At 35.4% G+C, this 26676-nt stretch overlaps 1 protein-coding gene across 10 annotated transcripts in view; it reads left to right on the top strand.

Moving 5' to 3' along the window:
* The window catches only part of Phka1 (phosphorylase kinase regulatory subunit alpha 1), a 195132-nt gene that overhangs the window by 8967 nt on the left and 159489 nt on the right, over positions 1-26676 (top strand). For all 10 annotated transcript variants that reach the window (XM_087210546.1, XM_087210547.1, XM_087210549.1 and 7 more), the window contains 3 exons: positions 1870-1917; positions 9789-9957; positions 20332-20414. In XM_087210546.1, coding sequence (XP_087066672.1) covers positions 1870-1917; positions 9789-9957; positions 20332-20414 — 300 coding nt within the window. The remainder of the gene's footprint in view (positions 1-1869; positions 1918-9788; positions 9958-20331; positions 20415-26676) is intronic.

Genomic DNA, 26676 nt, shown 5'->3' with positions numbered 1-26676 from the left:
ATTTAAATGATAGTAGTGGGGCTGAATGGTAAAGAGAGTTGACAGGCAGGCAAGAGATAAAGTGTCTAAAATAGTGAAATAGTAAAGAAGCCAATGAAGTGATCCCAGGGTGCTGGCTTCTTTACAGAATGATATAAAAGCTGAGTCCTCTACTAGTTGATTGTAGGTCTTCAACTTGTTGAAAAACGAGTTACTATGTGTTGTTGATTTTAAGAAAATATTGTTCAAGCCCCTGCCCCTGCTTCTCACTCTCATTCATTGAATGTTGGAAAAGAAAGAATGTGGTAGAAACCTTTGAGTATGTGGTGACATGTATCAGAATTGACCAAAGTCTCCCCACAGAGCAGGTGTGTTAAATACTTTTGAGTAACAGATTATATTAAAGAGATGGTCTCTTTCATTAGGGTCAAAGTAAAAGTAATGATGGCGATTTTCCTGTAGGGGTTATAGTCCATTTCTTTATAATAACTACTATAGGCTTTCAAATGTGACAAGATCATGTACTGTCTGTTCTTTATCTTTTAAAAAATCTTATCAGTAAAGGGAGGAGACAATTTATAGACAAAAATTACTCAAGAAAGAGGACTCTCCCAAGGAAAAAAATTACTTTTCTCTCAGTAAAAAGCTTCATAAAGAGTTAGATCATACTTTAATAGATACTTATCCTGTCTTATATGAGAAACCCAAATATAAACAATTTTAAAAGCAAAATGAAAGAGAAATGTTAGAAAACAGGGAGGTGGACTTCGTGGAGATGGCAAGAGAACCCAGGAATGGAGGGAGAAAGGAGAGGCCAAAGAAGGTAAAGTAAAAATGATTAAATGTGATATGTATATGTACCAATTTCCCAAGATAAATATAATTTAATATTGCAAGCACATACCAAGAAATAACTTTGAATGCCCTCAAAAAATAAGTGCTTATTCTTATCATGCCTATTGCTTATAGTCCCACTTGAATGTTTTGAAGGAATAACAGAGTGATGTATCTCCTAAACAGATTAGTTTTCAGAGGTGTCCTGAAGCCACCTCTGAGCCAGCACTCCCTGAAGTAATCTGGTTGGATTTTGTCTGATCTGTGAAATAGAAAGCTTCTTAGAGAACTGCTGAAGATTTTCAATGTTGTGTGCTTCCAAAACATACCTATCCATTCTACTGCTGATGTTGGAACTTGAAGGCAAAAATGTCTGATAAAGGCCATTCGAAGAGGACAAAAATAGTCTCATGTGTGATATAGTTGGTAGTCAGAATTTTGGAATGTTATGATTGGAAAACAAAGTACTTCAGAAATTTTTAAGCCCTAATAAGAAAAGTAGTGATGCCTGAAAAATTAAGAAGTCTGTTCTTTTTTCCCCCACGGAGAAAGTTTTGAGTCATACTAACAATCCCCCTTTACACTTACTCTGAGTTACAATTCACTTTATTCCTTGGGGAAAAATGTCCAGATAGTTATTTCTATGAAATTTTAATTCTTTGCTAGTTTAGAAAAGATAGACGTAATGTGATGAGCCTTTTCTAGGCCATAGGATGGATTTTAGAATATCCTCAGAGCCTTAGGATTTTGAGGCTACCTTACCCTTTTCCTCTAGGTGATATGTCCTCTACTAGAATGGTTGGCTTATTTTTACAAAAACCTACCAAAACTTGTATTATTATTTTTTAACTTGAAATAATCACACATTGTAGCATTTGGTTCCACTTTTTGCTGCAATCTGCTCTTCTGAGTACCTATAAAGTAAATGCCATGTAAATAGGAACCCAGGATAGAGTTACTTGTTCTCAAAATGTCAGGCACCAACTGCAGTTGCTGAGTAAGTGTTCTTGCATCTAAGGATGTTTATAACAGTCTTGTTTCCATTTATTTCTGCAGAGTGTAGTGAAGCTGATGAGGGGATTGCTGCACTGCATGATCAGACAGGTATGGTGTTGGTAACAATTTGCTCTCTAACAAAAGCACATCATAATAGTATCTCTACCCCTTAGGAAATGCTTATAGCTTATATTTCTTCAATTTCACAAATAATGCACACTGATATTAGAAAATTTGTAAAAATCAAGGGGAAAATATCACCTATAATTTTGCCATCCAGTTACCACTGGAATATTTTTAGTCTTTTTCTCCCTTTTACAAATGATTTTTAATGTGATTCATTATTACTGTACATGCAATTATTATACAGGGTAAAAGATGATATAGGTCTAAAAACCTTCACCTGAAACCCTCAGGGCCAGATCAACTTTGGAATGAAGAATTTTTCAGGGCTAGCACACAGCTGTGTGGTAAATCCTAGTATGTGTGAAGCCCTGGGCCTGATACCCAGTACTATAAAGACAATAAATTTTAAAAGAATTAAATTTTTCAGATTTTTTAAAAGGTACATTCCATATACTATGTCTTATTCCTTCAGTGGATCTAGAACAGTACTCTATAATAAAAAATGTATCTATAAGGGAAATGTGTCCTTTGACACTAAATGGAATAAAGTCTATAAACAGTCCTATATCGGTTTGAATCTAGTACTGCTACCAAGTGAAGGGTTTTTTTTGCTTTTTTGGGGGTTTTTTTTTTTGGTACTGGGGATCGAACTCAGGACCTTGGGCTTGCAAGGCAGGCGCCAGAACCACTGAACTAAATCCCTGGCCCAAGTGATGCTTTTTACAAGTGATTCCTTATGTGAAACAGAATAACAAAAAAAGACTATAGATTACACAACTTATAAATTAATAAGAAAGTTTCAGAAATAGATCAGCAAAATAAGATAGATGGGTTACATAATGTACTAATTAATAAGAAAAACATGAGAATACTAATGGAAATGAACAAAAAATTAAAAAAGACTATAGATTACACAACTTATAAATTAATAAGGTTCAGAAATAGATCAGCAAAAGAAGATAATTGGGTTTCATAATGCACTAATTAATAAGAAAAACATGAGAATACTAATGGAAATGAACAAAAAAATTAATCCAAGAAATGTAAAATAGTCAATGTATGAAAAACAGTTTATTCTTCCTGGTAGAGCAAAGAAAATGCCAATTAAATTTAACTATTAAACACCAATCCAAAACATCAAATTGACTAAAATTAAAGGCCTGATATGAATCCAAGGCCAATGCACTGGGCTTTTTTTTGTTTTTTTGTTTTGTTTTGTTTTGTTTTGTTTTTTCATTTAAAGCAGAAAAAAAAAGGAACACTTCTCCCCTCATTTTAGGCAATCAACATTGTGCTAATACTAAAACTAGATAAAGATAATAGAAGAAAAATGTATGAACATAGATAGAAATTTGTTTAACAAAGCAAACTATTAGAAGTCAGATCTGGCAGTATGTAGAAAGTGGTTTTATTATAGGGATGGCAGTGTTGGTTCAGCATTGGAAAATCCACCCCCAAAAGTCATCATTTTAACAGAGGAAAGGAAAGAGCCATATGATCCTGTCACTAGTTGGAGAAAAAGTATTGGACTAAATTCCACACCTGTTCATGGTAAGAGCTATCAGGAAACTAGAAATAGAACAGAAACTTCTCAACAGATTAAAGACATGTACTCCTTACTTCCAACAAGAATGCCTCATATGAATGGAGAAGATACAATGCTTTCTCCTTAAGGTGGGGAACCAAGGGCAGATATGCCTACTCTTCATCTGTCCATTAAACTTTGAAACATAGGCCCAAACCAAAATAGTCTGGCAATAAAATGATACAATTAGGGTAGGATTGGGAAGGTAGAAGTAAAATCTTTATATGTAGATGAAATGATCATCTACAGAGAAAATACTAAGAAATCTCTAGGAGCCCCTAGAACTTGTATTTGAATTTAGCAGGATTAGAAAACACAAGGTATATATAAAAATTCAGGTCTGTGTATATTTGCTATAAGTGAAGAATTGGATATTGAAATTTAAAAGTTATGTAGGAGTACAAAGGACCTAGAAAAGTAAAAAGAAAAAAAAAACAAAAAACAAACAAAGAAAACAGTGTTGGAAGACGTTTAGTACCTAATTTTAAGACTTCTTCTAAAGCTACAGTAATTAAGGCAGTGTTGGTGTAAGGAAAGACATAGATCATTGGAATAAAACAGAGACTCCAGAAACAGAATCACACATATATGGTCCACTGAGTTTTGAAAGATTATTTAACATTAAGATTTTATAGAATATAAACTCAATTCAAGAGCCAAGGAAGAGATAGTGTTTTCAGCAAATGGCACTAGAACACCTGGTATCCGTATATAAAAAATTAACCTCAACCCTTTATTTCCATACATGAAAATACCTTGAAGGGATCTATGAACCTAAATATGAAAGCCTAAAAGTATAAAACTTCAAGAAGAAATTATAAGGGAAGATGTTTATGAATTTAGAGAAGGCAAGAACTACCTAGGATACAAAAGACATGACGTATAAAAGAAAAAAATTGATAAATGAGATTCCATCAAAATTTAGAACTTTAAATGACATCATTAAAAAGAAAAGTAGTCCTTAAACAGACCATATTTACAATGTATATAACCTATGACCAGAATATATAAAGAACTCTTCCAGCTCATTAATAACCAACCCAATTAAAAAGTAGACCTAAGAACGTGATAAATAGCCAGTATAGCACAAGGAAAGGTGTGCAACTCTAGAATCAGAAAAATACTAATCAGTACAATAACAAGATTGAATTATACACTCATTAGGGAGATGAAGTTAAAAGTTTTAAAAGCCTTGTCATGACTTTTTCTTTTTGTTGGATTCTCTCCCTTTGCATTTAATTTGTCACACCCAATGGATTCATTCTGCTGGGCTTCCTGGGGTTGTGATCCTCATTGTCTTTTCCCATGGTATTGTCTAAAATTTTTTGGAGTGCTGGTTTGATATTCATGAAGTTCCTGAGGTGCTCTTTATCATGAAGTGTCTTATTTCTCCATCCATTTTGAAAGATAGTTTTGCAGGGTACATCAATCTGGGTTGGAGGCTATTTTCCTTTAGGGCTTGAAATACATCACTCCAAGATCTTCTTGCCTTGAGGGTTTGCATTGAGAAGTCTGCTGTGATTCTGATGGGCTTTCCTTTGTATGTGATTTGTTTCTTTTCTCTCACTGCTTGTAGAATTTTGTTCCTCTGTTGGGTTTCTGGAATCCTAACTATTATATGCCTATGTGTAGATTTTTTTTTGATCAAGGCTAGCTGGCATCCTATATGCCTCACTTATCTGTATGTCAAGTTCTTTTCCCCTCTTTGGGAAGTTTTCTGTCATCACTTCTGTGAACAGTTTTTTTATGTCATCTGCACTCTCTCCTGTTTCTTCATTGACTCCAATCAGTCTTATGTTATTCTTCTTTGCATCATCTAGCAGCTGCTGGATTGATTTCTCATGTTCCCTTACAATTTTAAAGCAATTTTTCTTTTCCTGGTCCCTAATTGCAACCTTATCTTCTATATCTGAAATTCTATCCTCACATTGGTTCATTCTGTTGCACAGACTTTCAATGGAGTTTTCAATCTCCTGGAAATCTGTTTGCATCTGTTTTATGGATTCCATTTGTTTCCTATGTTGGGATTCCATCATGTTCCTCAGCTCCTCTATTTTTTTATCTGTGTCCTCTCTCGATTTATTAATCATGTCTTGCACTATGGCAGAATCTTTGCTGTTATCTGATAAGTTATTTCTAATTTCATTTTCCCCAGATCCTCTTTTGTTGCCAGTTCAGAGAGTCCAGGTGGTTGAGTATCAGAGTGCTTCATCTCGTTTCCCTTTGGGGTTGCTATAGGTGACCTGGACATCTGTTTTTGAGGCTTGTTTACGTGTCTTCTCATTTCCACAGTGGGGGGGGTGCTTCTGGTGCCCTTGCTGCTCACCTTCTCTGACCTAGGAGCGTGGAATGGTGGTGGGGGAGCCTCCTTCCAGGTGCTGGGATTGGCTCACCTTCTCAAGCATTTCTGATGAAATTTCAACATCCCAATTCAGACGCATTTTAAGTATAAAATACCCACCAAATTAGTAAAGACAAATGGGTCAGCAAGAAGATCTGTACCAGCAAAGAGGGGGAGCATTTCTGCCACAGACAGGCAGCGGATCCCCACAGGGCAGAAAGTAAAAATAGCCAGGGGACTCTGTTGGCTCATTAAGTCACCCTCTTATTGCAATTTAAGTCCTAACTCCCAATGCACTGTTATGGACGAGATGAAGTGGGCTCTTGGGATGGGAAATGAATAAAATAGTTAAAAACATCTAGCAATTTGACAGTGAACATCAATAGTTTATAAAATACTCAAATGCTTTGTAGTAATTCTGCTTCTACCAATTCAATCTAAGGAAACCCTCAGAAATAAAGGTGTTTGTACAAGAATGCCTGACCGGGATTTATTGTATCGCTTAGGATTGCACTCAGTTGCATGTAACAGAAAACTGACAGAGGCTTAAACAAGCAGTGTATTCCTTCTTCTCATGTATCAGTAAGTTCAGAGGTCAGCAGTCCATCAGGATCCAAGCTCCCTAGGCATCCACTGTAATACCCAAAGCAAGTAGCTGTCTTCCTTATGCCAAAAACTGGCTCTGGTACTCTTAGGTTTCATGTCAGCACTCCAAGCAAAGTGAACAGATATAGCAAAGGCTTGCGCTTGCCCTACCTGTCTGTTTGTATCAAAATACCTAGCAGCTTTATTAAGCAGGCACCTACCTGCATCTCTTAACTCTCCATACTGAGTCACATGGCCTCCCTTAGTAGGAGCTGGGGAGGGACTCTCAACGAGGTATATTATCATTTCCCCCACCGGAAGTGGTGTTCAACTAATGATGAAGACACAATAGGGAGTCTGTTTAATTATGAAATTCTCTGTAGCTATTAATGTCAGGTCTTTGAAATTTACTAATTTGGAAAATGCCCACAATGTAGTACCAAATGAGAAGCAGGACAGAGAATGTATATAATACAATCTCAGTTTTGTTTAAAAAATATAACTTACATCTGTGTATATAATAGCTCTACACATGGGAAAAAAACATTAATCACAGCTAGTTGTGGTGATGTCTGCCTGTAATCCCAGTACTATGGGAGGCTGAAGCAGGAGGATCACTCTGCCCAGCCCAGGCAACTTAGTGATTTGGGGAGACCTGTCTCAAAATTTAAAAAATAAATAAAAAGGGCTGGGATATAGCTCAGTGCACAGGTCCTGGGTTCAATCCCCAATACCACAAAACAAAAACAAAAAGATAAACAAAACATTAATTGTAGTTAACTTCTACAGAGTTGGTATTTCTAGTCTGAGCAGTATCGCTGGATAGACAGTTTTTATTTTATTCATTTTTGCTATATTTTCTCAATTTTCTATAATAAACCTGAAAAACTGGGAAAATGTTATTTTAAAAAACAGAAGAAAATATTATTTTAAAAAATACTTCTGCCAGTGGTGCACATGTTGGTGCACACCTATGATCCCAGTACTTGGGAGGCTGAGGCAAGAGGATTGTTGTGAATTTGAGGCCAGCCTGGGCTACATAGTGAGTTCAAGGCCATCCTGAGCTACATAGGAAGACCCTGCCTCAGAAAAACAAAACAAAGCAAATAAACAAAAAATACCTCATATACTTTCAAAGGAGACTGTTAAAATGTAAGATGTCTACACTCACTCACTTTCACCTTTATTGCCAAAAGAAAGGAGGCTTATTCATTTTAATCATTTTAACCCTTGTTTACACTCTCAGTTTCTCACACTAGTGAAACTATTCGGTATTTCCACATGTGTGTCCTATTTATTTCACTTAAGAGTATGGCCTCTATATGCATCCATTTAGCTATAAATGACTCTAGTTTTTCGTTCTTTATGGCTGAGTAGTACTCCATTTTATAAAAAAAAAACCCACATCTTCTTTATCCAGTTTCCAACTGATGGGCACCTGGGCTGCTTCCAAGATACATCATGTACAGGTACAAACACCCAATGATAAATGTAAATGAGTTGTATACCTAAAATGTACCAATAAAAGAACTTAGAAAAAAAAAAGGAGGCTGCTATTTTTGATTTGCTTTTGTGAATTCTATTTAACTGAATCGTGTTTATTTACTTCATTCTCATTTGCCTTTTTATTTTATTGTATTTTATTTTATTTTGAGTTTGCTGTTAAACCTGAACACTTTTCATCTGAGGGACCCTTGACTGGTTTTTGATACATGATTCTTCCATCAGCAGGAGCTGGTTCTTCATCTACTTTGGCAGCCTTTATTTCTACATTAATTTTCATGACTTGTTCAGCTGTCAAATATCCCTTTCTTAAAACCATCACTTAGGGAGGTGTTCATCTTTTTCCTCACTGTAATTGCCTTCTTCCTGTGGAAGCAGAGGCTGGATTCCCTTGGTCTCCATGGTGGGCCCTTCCTGGTAGTAGACTGGCTCTTAGAAGCTTGACAAGAACACAGGCTCACCCCACAGTACTTAGGACACCCAGTTCCCACCAAATGAGTTTTGACAGTAAAACTTCCTTGAAAAACCTTTGCAAAGTGTTTTGGTTTTTAGGATTGGAGATAAAGGGTCTTGGTCTTGCAGTAATTTGCATTTCTTGACCTTGAGTGAAGTTGAGCATCCTTTCATGTGTAGATTGAAATTTTGCATTTCCTCATTGATAAGTACCTACCAGGTCCTTTGCCTATTTTTCTTTTAGGTTGTCTCTTTCTTACCTACTGAAGAGTTTTTATATAGTGGGGACATGAATCATTTGTTACATGCATTGCCGATTTTTTAGCAGTCTACCATTTATCTTTTGAGTTTATGTTTTCTCTGTACAAAAATATTTTAGTAAAAAATTATTTTATCCTAGATCTTAAAACATGTCACACACATCAAATCTGACTTCATTTTCTGGAGTTGAGATTGTTTCATTAGACAATGAAATTGAGCCCCAGTTTGGTAAAGTGATTGCCAACTGACACACAAGAGAAACACAACAAATCTAAAGTAGAAAGAAATTGACTGCAGACTTCCGACTTTCCTTATTAGTGCTCTCTTTATTGCACTAACAACTATCCACTTTTCCCATCATTGCTACTTTTTTTTTGTAATTTAGATATTTGCACTTTCTACCTTACCAAATAGGTTTAAAGTTACTAATTTCATAAATTATGTTTAAGGGATAGTAGTTACTATCAAACATTACAGGCATAAATAATCAAATCTAAATTTCAGGGACCAAGTATTTTAGGGTTTTTTTGCCCAACATTTCCCTGTTGAACTTTTTTTTTTCAGTAGGGTAATTGAACTCTTGGCCTCATGCCTACTAAGCACACACTCTGGACTACATCCCCAGCCTCCAGTGTTTCCTTACTGATCTCTAATTTCAGCTTTCTGTCATACTTTATCTCTATCATTCTGTGTATATCTCATCAGCTTCTTTCATTACTTCTTCATAATATATCATCTTTTCCTAATTTTCCTCAAAATTCTTACCTCAATTTCAGTAACAAATGTACAACACTAAGTTCACTCTTACTAAGCTGTTCTCACTCAAATACTCTGAATCTCAGTTTATATCTACAGTGTGGCAAAGAGACCATATGAAGAGTGAAAGAGAATCAATAAGAAATAATTTTTGACCATTTGTTATTATTTTCTGATTAAACTGCTTCAATTGAAAAATTGTAAGTCTTTCCCACTTATATTAGTGTTGGGAAAAAGTAACAATGCATTTTAAATATTCACAATTACCTGAAGATAGCACTCAATGGTATATGTTAGAATACTAGAAAAATGTAGCATATTGATCAGTTATTCTAAATATCCTTCTTTTGCTGTCTTTGTTTTTTTCAGGTGGATAAAGTAGAGTCCTTCAAATATAGTCAAAGCACTAAAGATAGCCTCCATGCCAAGTACAACACCAAAACTTGTGCCACTGTAGTGGGTGATGACCAGTGGGGACACCTGCAGTTGGATGCTACCTCCATATACCTGCTCTTCTTAGCACAAATGACTGCCTCAGGTCAGTTTAAGGGGAAAAGTACTACAAGCCTCTGAGCTTGGAGTTCTTGCTCTGGCACACTTGTTTTCTCCAAAGGTATTGGCCAGAAAATAACATGGTTGTTTATATTGCTCAAAGAAGCATATTGAAAACAATGACATTTTGAAAATTTGTGCAGAAAACAACTCTTTGAGGTCTAGTTAATATTCTATTGTGTTGAGAAACAAGTCTGGGGTGCTAATGAATATTCTTATAAAAGGAGAACCAGGAAGTCTGAAGTAAATCTTCTTTAGACAGGTACTGTTGCTGTCTATTAATCCTCAGATACGAGGGGATGGGAAGGAAAGATTAGGGTTTGTTTCTGGTTCTTATACTATACACTGATAAACCTACATTAGTATAAGTATAAACCAAATCACTTAGTCTATATATTCTTTTGTTTTGCTTATTTTTTTAGTCTATATATTCTTTATGAATATATTATAAATAAGATATGTCTTCAGGCATCTGTATTACATTTAGGGGATTACCTACTTGATCAGAATCTGAATGTTTATTTTTTATTGTTGAATAATAAACTCCTCCCAGGTGGTTTTGTTATTAGCTTTAGAGGTCTGACCTGAAAAATGGTAGTGTAAAAAACAGCGTAACTCTTAAACCAGGTATATAATCCCAGTACTCTGAAAAGTGAGGCAGAAGGATCACAAGTTAGAGCCCAGCCTGGGCAACTTAGCAAAACTCCGTCTCAAAATAAAATTTTTTAAAAAATAGAAAAGGGTTAGGGACCTAACTCAGTGGAAAGATCCTGGATTCAATCCCCAGTATTATAAAAAGGAAACACCACAACTTTCTTTATTTATCCTAAATTGAGGAAGAGAGCAATGAATCTCATTATATCTTGTTTATAAATTTAATAAGATCTTTCCCACATCTTCCGAGTAGGTTAATAATACCACTTTTTTCATTGTTCGGAATTGAACCCAGGGGCTTCTTCACTCTAGGCAAGTACTATTCCAGTGAGCTGCACCCCCACCAGTACCACACTCTTGCACTTCAATTTCTTTCTCTTCCTGCCTGGTTAAAGAGCTCCTTCGCACTTAGGACATCCAAAGTGGGAATTTCCTCACATTTTTGTCCTCTGCTTACAGAAATAAATATTTAATAAACACTCCTCTTTTCTCTCTCTAGAACACTCATCTCAGAAGGTGAACTTTGTACCTACCCGCAAATGGTCTCCTTTTGGAAGGGAAATTTCTCCCAGAATAAATATTTTTTAGGTTTAATTTACTTAAATATAACAGCAGCTGTAACTACATTTCTAATAATATTTTAATAACAGCTCTGGAGTTTTTTTTACAAAGTAAACAGTGACTAAACTTGGTGATTTTATTTTTTATTTTTATTTTATTTTTTATTTTTTTGGAACCAGGGATAGAACTCGGGACCTTGCGCTTGTGAGGCAGGTGGCAGAACCACTGACCTAAATCCCCGGCCCTAACCTTGGTGATTTTAAATTTTGAGTCCATAACTGAAGCAGAAATATACAAAAAAAATTATGTTCAACAGATGTTTATTGATTCCTTTAACATTTGATTTTCAACTCAATCAGCTGACTTTGATAAGTGCTTAGAATAAGATGGTTATTATTTGATCAGGCCTCTGAAAAAATATGTTAGAATAAGTAGAAATTCACAAGTCAGAAAAGGGAAAGGAATAGCATGAATACAGCACAAAAGTTTGAAAGGTACTTGCCATTAAGGTAAGACGAGGTATCTTCTATAGTTACAGTATAAGATGCATCTGGAAAAATGTCAAGGTATAAAAGCAGAAAGTTGGGGCTAGCTGTTTGAGGACCTGTGCACCATGGCAAATAGTTTGGAGTTTAGTTTGCAATCAGTAGAGATCCATTCAAGGTAGATAATCAAGGAACTTTCCAATGTTTCACCCCAGGAGCAGGAGGATAGATAGAAAGGGGGATAAAATTAAGATGAAAGACTAATTAAGAAGTTAGTGAAATACATCAGGAAAGAAATGATACAGAATTTATATAAGACAGTTGCTTTGCAAATGAAAAAGTCCTGTGTGAAATACAATTGATAGACTATAAAAGGTCTTCATAAAATATTTAGCAGTACTAATCATGTTTCTGAATACTTAATTTCAACCTTGATTAAGATAGGTTTAGATCAAATCTGACTGAAACTTACACAATGGTAGCATGAAGAACATCATGGACCCTCCCTCAGCAAAACAATAATAAATGCTAAAAATTCTTTTCAAAAGCCCAACTCTTTAAAGCCATTGGAAATTGTCCAGAGGACACATAGCAAGTGGAAAAACACTTTTCCAGGAAATCTACTAAATCTTGGTAAGAGCAGTGAAGGACTGCCATTTGGGTCTCAACCTACTCCCTCCCTAACCCCAACTCAGCATGACAAAAGTATTATTCAAAGTGAGCATAGCCAAGAGCACAGGTGCCCCTCTACCCTCAGCTCCAGTTTAAGGCTCCTGTATTTCCCCAAGAGAAGCAAATTGCCACGATTTCTCATCTTCCCCAGCTACATGTTACAGAAGCTCTAGTCCAGGCAAGAACCTAGAAGGCCTTTCCTCCCTACTCCCAGGCCCTGGTTGGGTAGAATACGTACCCCAGGCAGGTGAGAATTCTGGGCTCTGATTGCCCTTGGTCCACCTCTTTAGTAGGGTGGAAGTCCCACATTGAAAGAGGCAAGCTAGAAAGATCAGAGGCTATTGCCCTGGCCCATACTCAGAAAAATAGGAATGTCACTCCAGAACAAAATGGGTCACTGCTCTTATCACTAGCTATGGAGTACAGGAATAGAAATTTTGCTTGGGAAAAGAGATAACCTGTAAGAACAAAGCTCCAGCTCTTCCAAGAGAATTGGGTTTTTTGGAAGAAAATGTAGGAAAGTTCAGACCTAAGGGCACTCTCAAGAAACACTGGAAATTTTTAGTTCTAAGCAATTAAGAGGATATTAATTGCTCAACAAGGGCAAGATACTAAACCATATAGTAGCTAAAAATTTTAACAGAACAAGGAAAGAGCTAAACAGTCTTTCTAGTCTTGGAGTCTTCCTAGTGTTAGAATGTGTCTCATAAAGATATGACTCAAAAATCACCTGAAAATGGCCCTGAATTTAATTGCATGAGACTATGGAATAATTTGTACCTCAGGGTATTGTATATAACTATAGAGCAATCAGTTGAAATTAGTGGAGGCAGGAAGCTGGTATAATATCAATAGAAATAGACACTAAACAGATGAGGGAAAGAGATGCTTGAGGTGCCCCTCCTAACAGCCTGTTTTCCTAGGGTAACAGTACACCTTCCCAAGGCTATACTCTCTGAAGAGGCTGCATACTGTAGGGAAAATAAACTTCATTGAAATGCTCAAAGATCAAGGTGCTGGCAGGATTGGTCTGTGGTGAGACCTCTCTTCTTGGCTTAAAGATGGCTGCCTTCTCACTATGTCCTCACATGGCTTTTTTTCTTTGTGCCTGCGCTCATGATGTTTCTCCTTTTTATAAGGACACTAGTCCTATTGGATTAGGACCCCACCCTAATGACCTTATTTATCTCCTTAAAGGCCCTAACTCCAAGTACCATTGCATTGGCAGTTAGGGCTTCAACATATAAATTTATTTGAGCGTGATACAATTCAGTCCATAACAAATATCTACAGGAAAAGATAAGAATAAATCTTCCTGACATTGGGTTAAGCAAAGTTCTCTTACATATGACCCCAAAAGCATAAGCAACTAAAGAAAAAATAAGATAAATTGGAATTTATCAAAAATAAGAACTTTAAAAAAATAAGACCTTTTGTGCTTCAAAGGGCCCCTTCAAAAAAGTTATAAACAACCATAGTCTAGGAAAAAATATTTGCAAATCATGTATCTGATAAGGTACTTGTGTCTAGGACAAAGAACTCTCATGTTGAAAAGATTAATAACCTAATTAAAATGATCAAAGAATCTGAATTGACATTCCTCCAAAGATGTTCAAATAACTAATAAGGACAAGAACATCACTAATCACTAGAGGAATGCAGATCCACAACGCATTGAGATACCACATCACACCCAGTAGAATGGCTGTAATCAAAAAGACAGATAATAACAAATGTTGCAAGGATGTGGAAAAATTGGGGTCCTCAACACTACTGGTGAAAATGTAAAATGGTGCAAATGTAAAATAGTGCAGCCTCTTTGGAAAACAGTCTAATAATTTCTCAAAAGGTTAAATATAGAGTTACCATATGATCTAGCAATTTTACTCCTGAGTATATAGGTACCCAAGAGAAATGAAAACATATGTTCACTCAAAATGCTTATACATGAATATTCATAGTGCCATTATTTATGATAGCCAAAACATTCCAAATGTCTATCAATTAATGATTGAATAAATACAATGTGTTACATCCACACAATGGGATATTTTTGGCAATATAAACAATGAAGTACTGATACATGCTACAATACAGATGAACCTTGAAAACATGCTCAATGAAAAAAACCAGACATAAAAGGCCACATATTGTATGATTCCATTTGTATGAATATCCAATGAGGTAAACTATAGAAGGAAAGTAGATTAGTGATTACTTAGACTGGAGGGGAATTACTGAAGAAAAACGGGAAAGATGAAAATGTTCTACAGTTGATTGTGGTGATGGTTGTATAACTGCATACACTAGAAACCATTGAATTATTTAATTGTAATGGATGAATTGTATGGCATGTGAATTATATCTCAATAAAGTTGCTTTGTAAAATGAGGGACAGAAGCTTGATATTAGATAGGTGAGTGCAAGTCAATCTGGTTTAATTTTTAGTCCATTGAATCAGCTCAATTGCTGGGGAACTGGATGTTTTGAATGCTTTGTGTAGCACTGTCACCTTTGGCCCAGCCCAACCCTACTTCAGTTCCTGTGTACTCATCTCTGCACTCTCTCATCAACAAGCAGTGCCTTGACTCTGCAGAAGGGACAAGATCTGGAGGTCCTGTACTTACAGTCTTGCTCCCAGAGACTGGTCTTTTCTCTTGGTTAACAAAATTGTTTAAAATAATTAATAAATTTTTGAACATCTGCTGTTATTAAATAGCAATAGTATGTGAGATACATTTAGGACATGCAAATAAGGTATGATTCTTACCTTAAAATTTAGGTATATATTGATAATACAAAGTAAAAAAAGTCTTACATCCATGTTACCAACTCACTATTGTAATCATTATGAAGTGAGAACATATACTAATAAAATTAAAAATTAAAATAATTAAAAATAAACAATAAAAAGAGCAAGAAAACACTCTATAAAGCGCAGAAGAGGGAAATCAATGGTGGTATCACAGAAGAGATAACATTTGAACTAAGCCTTGAAAGTATAATAGGATTTTGGGGGGGGGTACTGGGGATCAAATTCGGGTCCTTGTGCTTGCACAGCAGGCAGTGAGAAAGTATGATAGGATTTTAAGATGTGGAGAGGAGGGGAGAAGGCCATTTGAACAGAGAATATCATGAGCAAAGGGACATATGGCAGAAAAATGTAACATTTATGTGATATAGTGATTACTTAACTGTGATACAAGTCTAAGAGATGGACAAGTCCAGTCTCACATCTTCTGCCTTTTTCGGGTCTCTGCTCAATTATATTGGCACAGAAAGATGATAAAAGTGAGGCTATGAAGATGATGCCCAAAGCCACTACCTCTTTTTTTCTTTCCCCTCTATCCAATAAGTTAAGGTGGTTATTGCTATAAGAAAGACATTTGCAGCTGCAGCTACCTTGTGCTACGCTCATTATTTTGGCAGAGCTATGAAGAGGAGTTGGTAGTCTGATGATACTAGTTATATAGTTTTCTATTTCTAAAATTATATAGTTCAATGTTTTAAATCTGTCATTAGATCAAACATTTAGAAACAAAAATCTTGAAGGGCCGGGGATTTAGCTCAGTGGTTCTAACCCCTGCCTTGCAAGCACAAGGGCCCCGAGTTCGATCCCCAGTACCAAAAAAAAAGAAACAAAAAAATTGAAACCATGAAAGTACTAGAAGCATTCATAGGATAAAATTAAAAGCTTCTGAGAAGAAAAATAAACTATAGGGTGAATATTTCTAATTGAAAATCCAAAATCTCATTTAATTCTTTTTTTTTTGGTACCGGGGTTTGAACTCAGGTCCTTCCGCTTGCGAGGCAGGCAGCAGAACCACTGAGCTTAATCCCCCGGCCCTTAATTCTTATTTTATTCTCCAAAAATCTGAAACTTTTGAGTACCAATGTGATGCATCAAGTGGAAAATTCCACACCTAACCTCGTGTGAAGGGCTGAAGACAAAATGTTGATGCACTAAACATATTATATACTATTAGCTTCAGGTATGTGTATAAGGTATATATGAAATATGTGTTTATGAAACTTTGTGTTTATATGAAGGTATATATGAAACTTTGTGTTTATATTTGGATCCCATCTCCAAGATATCTTATTATGTATACCCAAATATCCCAAAATATGAAATCTGAAACACTTCTGGTCTCAAGTGTTTCAGATAAGGGATAACCAACCTACAAACAAAGTCAAAATTCAAGCAAAGTAGGAAAAAAAACTTGCAACACCTATGATGGGAAAAAGATTTAATTCCTGTAATATTCATTAAAATATCAATAACAAAAAGAAAAAACTTTAATGCTGTGCTGACCAAAAAATTAAATATCTGAAATCCATGAAAGACACGATCAAACAACTCATAGGAAAAGAAATACAGATAGTTTATAAATTTATGAATATACTCACAATTTTACTCATAAAATAACTGCAAATTAAAGGGAAATTTTTTGTATCTATTAGAATAGGGCAAAGATAAAGAACTTATATTAAAGCCTATGTTGGCAAGAGTACAGGGAAACAAGCAGTCAGTGTTCGTTGGTCTATATAAGCTGTTGAACTTATTTCCAGAATACCTTGGAAGTAACTATCAAACTTTAATATGTATAGTGGAGTACTTAGAGGGAAGTGTGCTAATATATGCAGTTTACTCTGAAATGTATCAAAAAATAAAATGGTTAGCTATGTGATGAACAAAGTATAGTTAAATGTTAATAATAGAGTCCAGGTGATAGGTATATAGGTGTCCCCTGTAAAATTCTTTCATTTCTTTCTGTTTGAAAATGTTCTGGGGGATGTGAAGTAGAATACAAGAAATAAAGAGAGAAAAGGTAAATCATAATTTAAATTTGTACTTTTAAGAAGACTGCAGCTTCAGGCCACAATCATAATCACCAAAGGTTATCCATATCTGTACTCCCTAAGCTTGTTTATGCTTCTTTTCTTTAAGGCCCATCACAACCAAAATCCTTTAAAGATACTATTAGCCCATCTTTATAGCTAAATAGTATTCCATTATGTATAGATACCACATTTTCTTTATCCATTTGTCCTTTGATGGACATATAAGCTGCTTCTAGGATTTAGCTATTGTGAATTGTACTGCTATAAACACTGGGATATGTGTATCACTGTACTGATGTTTTTAGCTCTTTTGGGAAGATACCTAGAAGGGGAATAACTGAGTCAAATGGAATTTCTATGTCTTCTTCTTCGAGAAATCTACATACTGATTTCCATAATGGCTGTACTAGTTTACATTCCCACCAACAATGTAGACGTGTTCCTTTTTCACCACAGCCATGCCAGCATTTGTTATTATTTAATTTCTTGATGACTACATTCTTTCTGATAATAAGATGAAATCTTAGTATTGCTTTAATTTGCATTTCAGGATAAATTTGAGACATTTATAGGAAAATAAATACACTTGGAAAATATAATGTTAAGTGAAATCACAAACAAGCTTAAATACCTAGTAGCTCTCGTTTGAGTAAAGCATAGTATAAATAAAGAGCAAAATAAAACATTGATAGCGGAAAACAGGAAGATAGATATTTTGCAAACTGGAAGGAGTCCAAAGGCAAGGAGAGGAGGGGAAGAAAAAGTTTAAGATTTAAGATGCATCATGAACATGTATCAAATACAATGAATGTAAACATTATATGTCAAAAACATGAACAAGAAATAGTAATAATAATAATAATGAAAATAGGGAAAGGAGATCTAGAAGGAGGTGGATGGGGAGGGGAAGGGAAATAAAAGAATCAAATGTATTATGTAAAAAATAAAAATTAAACATTTCTTTTTAAAAAGATACTATTAGCCCATAAATTAGCTTAGTTGGTAAAGGGCAGAAATTTGACCTTAAGATAAACAGATTCAAATGTTTCAAAGAATGATTTTAAGCAAAACATCTTAGATCACCTATCTAAAAGAAAAAAAAAACAGACTGGGCACTGCCTTTCTCCTATAAAATGGACCATCCTTTTACTTGTAAAATGTTATCTTTCAAACTGTAAGTGGTTTATTCTAAGAATTGTGTCTGAACTGAAATGAGTTATTATCCTGGACATTTATGGAGTTCATTCAAAAGGTGACATTAAGAAACATTTAACAATCACTTTACATCATGCTTCTAAGAATGTCAAAGAACTTTTTCCATTCCCAAGCCATTTTATTTATTTAAAAAATTTTATTAGTGCATGTTAATATTACATGATGATAAGGTTAATTTTGGGAAGTTGGTACATGTACTTAACATATCTTGAACCCAAGCCCATTTAACAAAGGGTTTACCCCTAGATCAACTTACTGTATATATGCCCACTGCTCAGCAAATGAAATTCTGGACTTTTTCTGGCTATAACAGAACAACATAGCTGGCACATACAATCATTTTCATTGAAGCAAACCTGTTTTTGTTAAAAATGCGGATATAAAATTTTTGTTTAAATAGAATAGCTTTCACCAGGAAAATATGAGAAGCTTACAAGTTTATAGTCTTTAGAGCTAACCTGATCTTCATTTCTTCCAGCTTATTTATAGACTAAAAAGGAAAACCAAGCTTCCTAATTCTTTAGTTCTGAAATGATTTCTTAGTATATAATCAACTAGTCTAAATGAAGGCTTTGGATAACATGTGCATAGTAATATTTATTGTCACAAAACAGGTTTGGGGTTTTTTTGGTCTTTTTTTTTTCTTTTTTTGGTACCAGGAACCGGACTCAGGGCCTTGTGCTTGCCAGGCCAGAGCTGCACTGCTGAGCTACATCCCTGGTCCTCTTTTTTTTTTTCTTTTTTCTTTTTTAAAACAGGTATTTTTAAAGTGCTCAGTAAATTTTACACATAGAAAAAACTTTAGTGCTCAGGAGTTTATAGTTTTAAATAAAATTTTATGAAGTACATCTGGCAGTGTGCTGCCTTATTTAATATTATTTAATATTTTAATGTAACTGATAAAATTACAAAATAGGATCTATTTATTGTAGAATACAGTAAAATTACAAAGATTTCCAAACAAGAAGAAAATAAAGTTACTTTAAATCTCACCACCAAAGATAACATCTTTCTGGTATATATTAACATCTTCCTGGTATATATTATTCTAGTCCAGTGGCAGATGGGAGAGAAAGAGGGGAGACATTAAACAAAAACGATCACATCATACATGTTGAGGCATCATAGTTAAGAAACCAGTCTCTGAAGTGAAACAGAAGTCTACAGTCAGTTGAGTTCTGATTCCACTGTTTATTAGTTACATGACCTTAGGCAAGTATTTAACCTTTCTAAGCCTCATGAAGAAAATAGAAGTACCCACTTCTTAGGGTTGTTGTAAAAAATAAATGCATAATTCATACAAAACATTCTATATGTAAGCTATAATTGTCTTTGTATAGCCTACATTAAAATAACTTCATTTTTACTTAAAATATGACTTTAACTTCTTGAAACCAAATTTTGTCTACTTTATTTCTTACTTAGTATTTAGAACCTTTCTGATTCTTTTTAAAAAATGCTTTTGTTTGCTTGTTTGTTTTGTTTTGTTTTGAGACAAGATCTTGCACGTAAGTTCAGGCTGGCCTTGAACTCACCATGTAGCCCAGGGTTGCCTCAAAAGGCAACCCTCTGCCTCAGTCTCCAAGTGTCATGATTACAGGCATACACGCCTACATCCTGCTTCTTTTTTGAAATATTGTTCTATCTCTTTTCAGTTGCCCAGGTTTATATATTAAGTACATTATAAATTTGTTATCCGTAATACCAGGAATCTGTGACTTTCTGTGAAATCTACAGTTTAAATGCTTTCATGCTAAAATATGCTCGTCTCAGTTGGAGATTTGTGTTGTTGTTTTTATGGTTAGAAATCACAGTACCTTCCATTGTTACTAAGCAGGAGCACAATTGCTTGGGAGTAGTGAGCACTTCTTCACTACACCTGCCTATTAAGCTTGTAATTGACCGGTTACGTTTTACTTTTTCTTCAGGACTCCACATTATCCACAGCCTAGATGAAGTCAATTTCATACAGAACCTTGTGTTTTACATTGAAGCTGCATATAAAACGGCTGTAAGTACTCATTTTGGAGTGGCTCTCTCTGTGTCCCTCCATGTCTCTCTGTCTCCCTCTCTCTGTCTCTGTGTTTCTGCCCCCCTCCCCCCATCTCAATTGAGCCCAGGCAAGAACTTTACAACTAAACTACATCCTCTGCCGAGTCTCCTTTCTTTACTAAGATCTGTCATTCCCTATTTGTCTTCTCCCAAAGGTGGGTAGAGAAACAAGAGGTTCCAGATGTTATACTTTCATTCATTTCAAACTCCATTATCTCTTGTGGAATGTATTTGGCAATCTGAGGCTAAACTGTCATTTTATTTTAATGGTTTAAAGTCTTAGGAGCAATATGGCTAGGGAGTATTATGGCCCAGTTAGCTGTGTAGAAATAAAATTTAGTCATGTTTTTCCTGTTATATTTAGGTATTCATTTAGCACTTGCCATACAAAAATGTTTTTTCATCCTTACAAGTATAATATGAGGTAGGTTCATATTAAATCATTATATATAACATCTTCTGTGTATACAATTTTATATTAGACATTACACAAGAATGCGGTTTTTTACCTTCTTCAGTGTATTCTAAAATTTTTCATTGTTAATCATGAAGCTTTATTCATAATCCCATAAAATGTAGATAATCCTAAAGTTTATCAACAGGTAAATGAATAAATTGCAGTATGCCCATAAAATTGAATACAGCAGTAAAAAGGAATGAACTTTGATCCATTCAACAATGTGGATGAATCTCAAAGTCGTTATGCTTAGTGAAAGAAGCCAGACAGTGTGGTGGTGAACCCATGGCACGTGTGCCACAGCAGGCTGTTTGTAACATTGAAAGCCCTAAAAGGTTCACCATCACTGGTTACACTATATGATTCTACCAATATAAAATTCCAGAAATTTATAGTGATAGATAGCAGATCTGTGGATTGCCTTATGATGGGCAGAGGGAGACATGATTGCAGAGGGTCATGAGACTTCATACAATTTTGAAAATATACTTTACTGTGATGATAGTTTCACAGATATAAACATAGATCAAAATTAATCAAATTGTACTATTTGAATGTGTGCACTGTTTTGTATATCAGTTATACCTCAATAAATATATAAAATTGATTATTTGTGGAATTCATAAATGCGAATCACTCTACAGCAGTGCTGGAGACACTGGCAGAGTCATTTTCTCAGACTGCCTCTTTGCTATGTTCCCATTTCTTACTAACCACCCTCCTCCTTGTGACCAACACATTATTTTCCAGTGTTGAGGATGGAACTCAAGACCTCATACATGCTAGGCAAACACTCTGCCACTGAGCTATACCCCCAGACAATATACTTTTAATTTTTGTTAGTCAGTTATTTTTCAAAATATTTAATTAAAATGAATTCATTTACCATTTCTGATGATCGTCTTTCCTGTATATAGATTTCCTATTTCAAACTTCTATCAATCATTTCCTTCTGCCTGAAGAATTTCCTTTACTATATCTTGAATCTGGTGGTGATAAAGTATTTCAACTTTTATATGCCTTTATTTCACCTTCACTTTTGAATGATATTTACATTAAGCATAGAATTTTTGCTGGCAGCTGTTTTTTTTTTGTATTAAATTCTTTTATTGGTACATTGTAGGTATACAACACAATTACATTTCTCATTGGGAATTGTACCTTTACATAATGCATCTTGGTTCTTATTTTTTCCCCATTCCTAGCCCTCCCTTCACGCCCTCCACCCTTCCCTATTTACAAAGACTTTATTTCCATTTTTTCCATTTCTCATCATTTTTTCCTTTCCCTTCTTTCCTTTCCCCTGCCCCTCCTACTACCGCTATCCCTTTGGACCTTTTCTTCCTATTTTACATTATCGATTATTCATTCTAATCATTGGTACATTTTAGGTATACAATATAATGACATTCATCATTGGAAATTTGCACCTTTACATAGTCTCTCTTGGTTCTTATCTTTCACCCTTGCCCAGCCCTCCCTTCAACCCCTCCAGTCCTCCCTATTTACAAAGATTTTGTTTCTATTTTTCCATTTTCTCATATTAATCCCATTCCCTTCTATCCTTTCCCCTAGCCCTCCCACTTCCTTCCCCTTTGCCCCTTTTCTTCCTATTTCACATTACCTATTATACATTTAGTCCTTATTTACACTTTCAGTTTCTCACACTAGAGAAACTATTCGGTATTTGCACATGTGTGTCCTATTTATTTCACTTAAGAGTATTGCCTCAGTGTGCATCCACTTAGCTATAAATGCCTCTAATTTCTCATTTTTTATGGCTGAGTAGTACTCCATTTAAAAAAAAACACATTTTCTTTATCCAGTCTCCAGTTGATGGGCATTTGGGCTGTTTCCAAGTTTTAGCTATCACAAACTGTGCTGTTATGAACATAGGTGCACATATATCACTGTGGTATGATTCTTTTAATTCTTTGGGGAAGATCCCCAGCAGTGGAATAGTGGGGTCAAATGTGACTTCCAGTCCTAGTTCTTTGAGGTATTTCCATAGTGATTTCCACAGTGCTTGCACCAGTCTACACTCCCACCAGCAGTGGAGCAGGGTTCCTCTTTCCCCACAGCCCCACCAGCATTTGTTATTGGTTGATTTCATGATAGCAACCATTCTTTCTGGAGTGAAGTGGAATCTCAGCATTGTTTTCATTTGCATCTCCCGAATGACCAGTGATGTTGAACATTTTTTCATGTATTTATTTGCTATTTCTACTTCTTTGTCTGAGAAATGTCTGTTCATTTCAGATGCCCATTTTTGGACTGGGTCTTTAAATTTGGGAGGTCTGATCTTTTGAAGTTCTTTATAGATTCGAGATAGTAGACCTTTGTCTGAGGAACAGCAGGTGAAGATTTGTTCCCACATTGTGGGTTGTCTCTTCACACTGCTGGTGGTTTCTCTTGCTGTGCAGAAGCCTTTTAATAAGAAGAGATCCCACTTGTTGATTGTTTGTGCTAGTTCACAGGCAACTGAGGTTTTGTTCATAAAATCTTTTCCTACACCGATGTCTTCAAGGGTTCTACCTAACCTCTGTTCCAACTGGTTCAGAGTTTCTATTTTAATATTTAGATCTTTAATCCATTTTGATTTTAGTTTAGTGCATGGTGAGAGATACAGGTCTAGTTTTAATCTTTGGCAAGTTGAAGCCCAATTTTTCCAGCACCATTTATTAAAGAGGTTATCTTTCCTCCAGTGAGGGTGTTTGGCTCCTTTGTCGAAGATGAGATGGCTGAGTGTTTCTGGCATTGTTTCTGCATCTTCTAATCTGTTCCACTGGTCCTCAGGTCTGTTTCTTTGCCAGTACCATGCTGTTTTTATCACAATAGCTTTGTAGTATAGTTTCAGGTTGGGGATTGTGATAGCCCCTGCCATGTCTCTGTTACCTAGAATTGCTTTTGCCATTCTGGGTCTCTTCTTGCTCCAAATGAATTTTTGGATTGTTTTCTCGAGGTTTATGAAGTATGCTGCTGGGATCTCAATTGGAATTGCATTAAATCTATATAGCAGTTTTGGAAGTATGGCCATTTTCACTATATTAATCCTTCCTACCCAGGAGCAGGGGATGTCTGTCCATTTTCTGATATCATCTTCAATCTCTCTTTTCAGAGTGCCATAGTTTTCAGAGAAGAAGTCTTTGATTTCTTTCGTTAGGATGATTCCTAGGTATTTCAGTTTTTTGGATGCTATTGTGAAAGGAATTATTTGCCCTATTTCTCTCTCAGTGAGTCTGTCATTGGTGTAGAGGAAAGCTATTGATTTTTGTGTGTTGACCTTGTAACCAGCTACTTGACTGAATTTGGTTATTAAGTCTAGAAGACTTTTGGTGGAGTTCTTGAGGTCTTCTATATAGAGTATCATGTCATCTGCAAATAATGACAATTTGACTTCTTCATTACCTGTCTTTATTCCTTTTATTTCTTTCTCTTGTCTAATTGCTGTGGCTAATGTTTCCAGAACTATATTGAACAAGAGTGGTGATAGTGGACATCCTTGTCTTGTTCCTGATTTTAGTGTGAAGGATTTCAGTGTTTGACCATTTAGCATGATATTGGCTGTTGGTTTTTCATAGATGGCTTCTATCAGTTTGAGGTAGAGACCATCTATTCTAATTTTTGAAGGGTTTTTATCATAAATGCATGTTGGATTTTGTCAAATGCTTTTTCTGCATCTGTGGAGATAATCATATGGTTTTTGTCCTTGGTTCTATTGATATAGTGTATTACATTAATTGATTTTCGTATATTGAACCATCCCTGCATCCCTGGGATGAATCCCACTTGATCAGGGTGTATGATCTTCTTGATGATCTTCTGCATTCTGTTTGCCAGTATCTTATTAAGGATTTTTGCATCTATGTTCATTAGTGAGATTGGCCTATAGTTCTCTTTTTCAGTTGGGTCTTTCTCTGGCAGCTGTTTTTGACTTTTAGTATTTTTAAAATATTACTCTTGTCTTTTTGCTTGCATTGTTGTTGTTGTTTTGTTTTATTTTTGTTTTTGTTTTTGACAAGGGTCTCAGTAGTCTATAGTTCGCCTGGCCTTAAACTCACTATGTAGCCCTTGCTGTCCTCGAACTCTCTGCAGTCTTCCTGTTTCAGCCTTCTAGGTGCTAGGATTACAGGCATGTACCACCATTCCTAGCTCAACTTGAACTGCTTCTAATGAGAAATTTTTTGTTGTGTTTATCTTCGTTCCTCTTTACATAATGTGCCTTTTCCCTGAGCTGCTTTTAAGAGTTTCTTCTATTCGTGTTAAGCATTTATGTTATTATGTTCTTTGGTTTAGCTATCCATTTTTCTTGTGCTTAGGGATCATTTAGCCCCATGGATCTGTGAATATATTGTGTTCATCAAAAGCTTTCACCAATTACTTCTTCATATATTTTTTTATGGTGCCTCCTTTCCTTCAAGGGCTCCAATTACACATGCATGATTGTTGTCCCACAGCTCCTGGATGTATTGTTTAATTTTTAAATTCCTTTTTCTCTTTTTTTTTCATTTTGCATAGTTTCCATTGCTATGCCTTCAACTTCCCCAATCTTTTCATTTACAAAGCCTAACTTGTCATTAATCCCACCCAGTACACTTTTCATCTGAAACAGTTTCATTTCTAGAAGTTCAATTTGGGTCCTTTTTATGCTTTCTGTATGTCTACTAAACTCTTTAAATGTATGAAATACATTTACAAAAAATGTTTTAATATCCTTGTCTGAGTGTTCTAACATCTGTGTCAGTTCTAGGTTGGTTTCAGTTATTGATTTTTCATTATGAGCTATATTTTCCTGCTTCTTTCCATGCCTAATAATTTTTTTATTGTATGCTAGATATCAGAATCTTACCTTTTTGCATTCTGGATATTTTTGTGTTCTTACAAATATTCTGAAATTTTGTTCTGGCACTAATCTTTTATTGCTTTTAACATGTGTTATATGGGTCAAGGATCACGTTTAGTCTAAGGAAAATTATTCCCCACTACTTAGGCAAGACCTTTATGGGTACTCTACCCAGCACCCCCATAAATTATAATCTGGTTAGTTGGAAAAGGCATCATTTCTCCTATGTGAGCATCAGCTATTTGTCTCTCTAATTCTTTTGAGTGGTCCTTTTCATAGTCTCAAGTAGTTGCACTGGCCATTATACTGCTGAATACTTGAAAATGACTCTCTTCAGATTTCTGGGGTTATCTGTGTGTGTAACTCTCTCTTCTCCATTAATATGTCCTGAAAATTACAGATACCTTGGTGTGTCTTTGTACTCTTAGCTTCACTTCTTCAAATTAAAAAGTCTGCTAAGCTTTGTTTGGGTTTTTCCTCCTTGTACTGTGTCCTGGAATCCTACAAACAGTAATCTGGGGAAATCTAGGACTCATCCTCTGTGTTATTCCTTTCAGAGATCACTCTTTCATTGTATGCTCTTTGTATTGGAAACCACTGTGTCATAAATAGTCTAGTATTTTTTACTTGTTTCAGGTAGGAGGGTAAATCTAGAGCCTATTACTCTACATTTTCCAGAAGCACAAGTCAACATAGATATTTTTGAAGAAAGCAGTCTTTATTTGCTAACTGATTACTTGACCTCTGGATACATAGGCCTGCTATGATCCAGGGAACAAGTCAGGGTTCTTTGGCCTCTCTGCTGCACCAAGGGGTTGCAGTGGTAAAATTAATTATATTTATTACTTCTTACACTCTAATCTTTGCTGCACAAACAGATGGATCTGGGTTTGGGGGCAGATGAAGCCAGCCATGGATTAA

This window comes from Heterocephalus glaber, unplaced genomic scaffold (genome assembly GCF_053883595.1).
Source record: "Heterocephalus glaber isolate CG9 unplaced genomic scaffold, H.glaber_assembly_v1.0 deba00001145, whole genome shotgun sequence".
Classification (NCBI taxonomy): domain Eukaryota; kingdom Metazoa; phylum Chordata; class Mammalia; order Rodentia; family Bathyergidae; genus Heterocephalus; species Heterocephalus glaber.
Note: the sequence above shows the minus strand (reverse complement) of the source record. Positions and strands in the feature narration are given on the sequence as shown.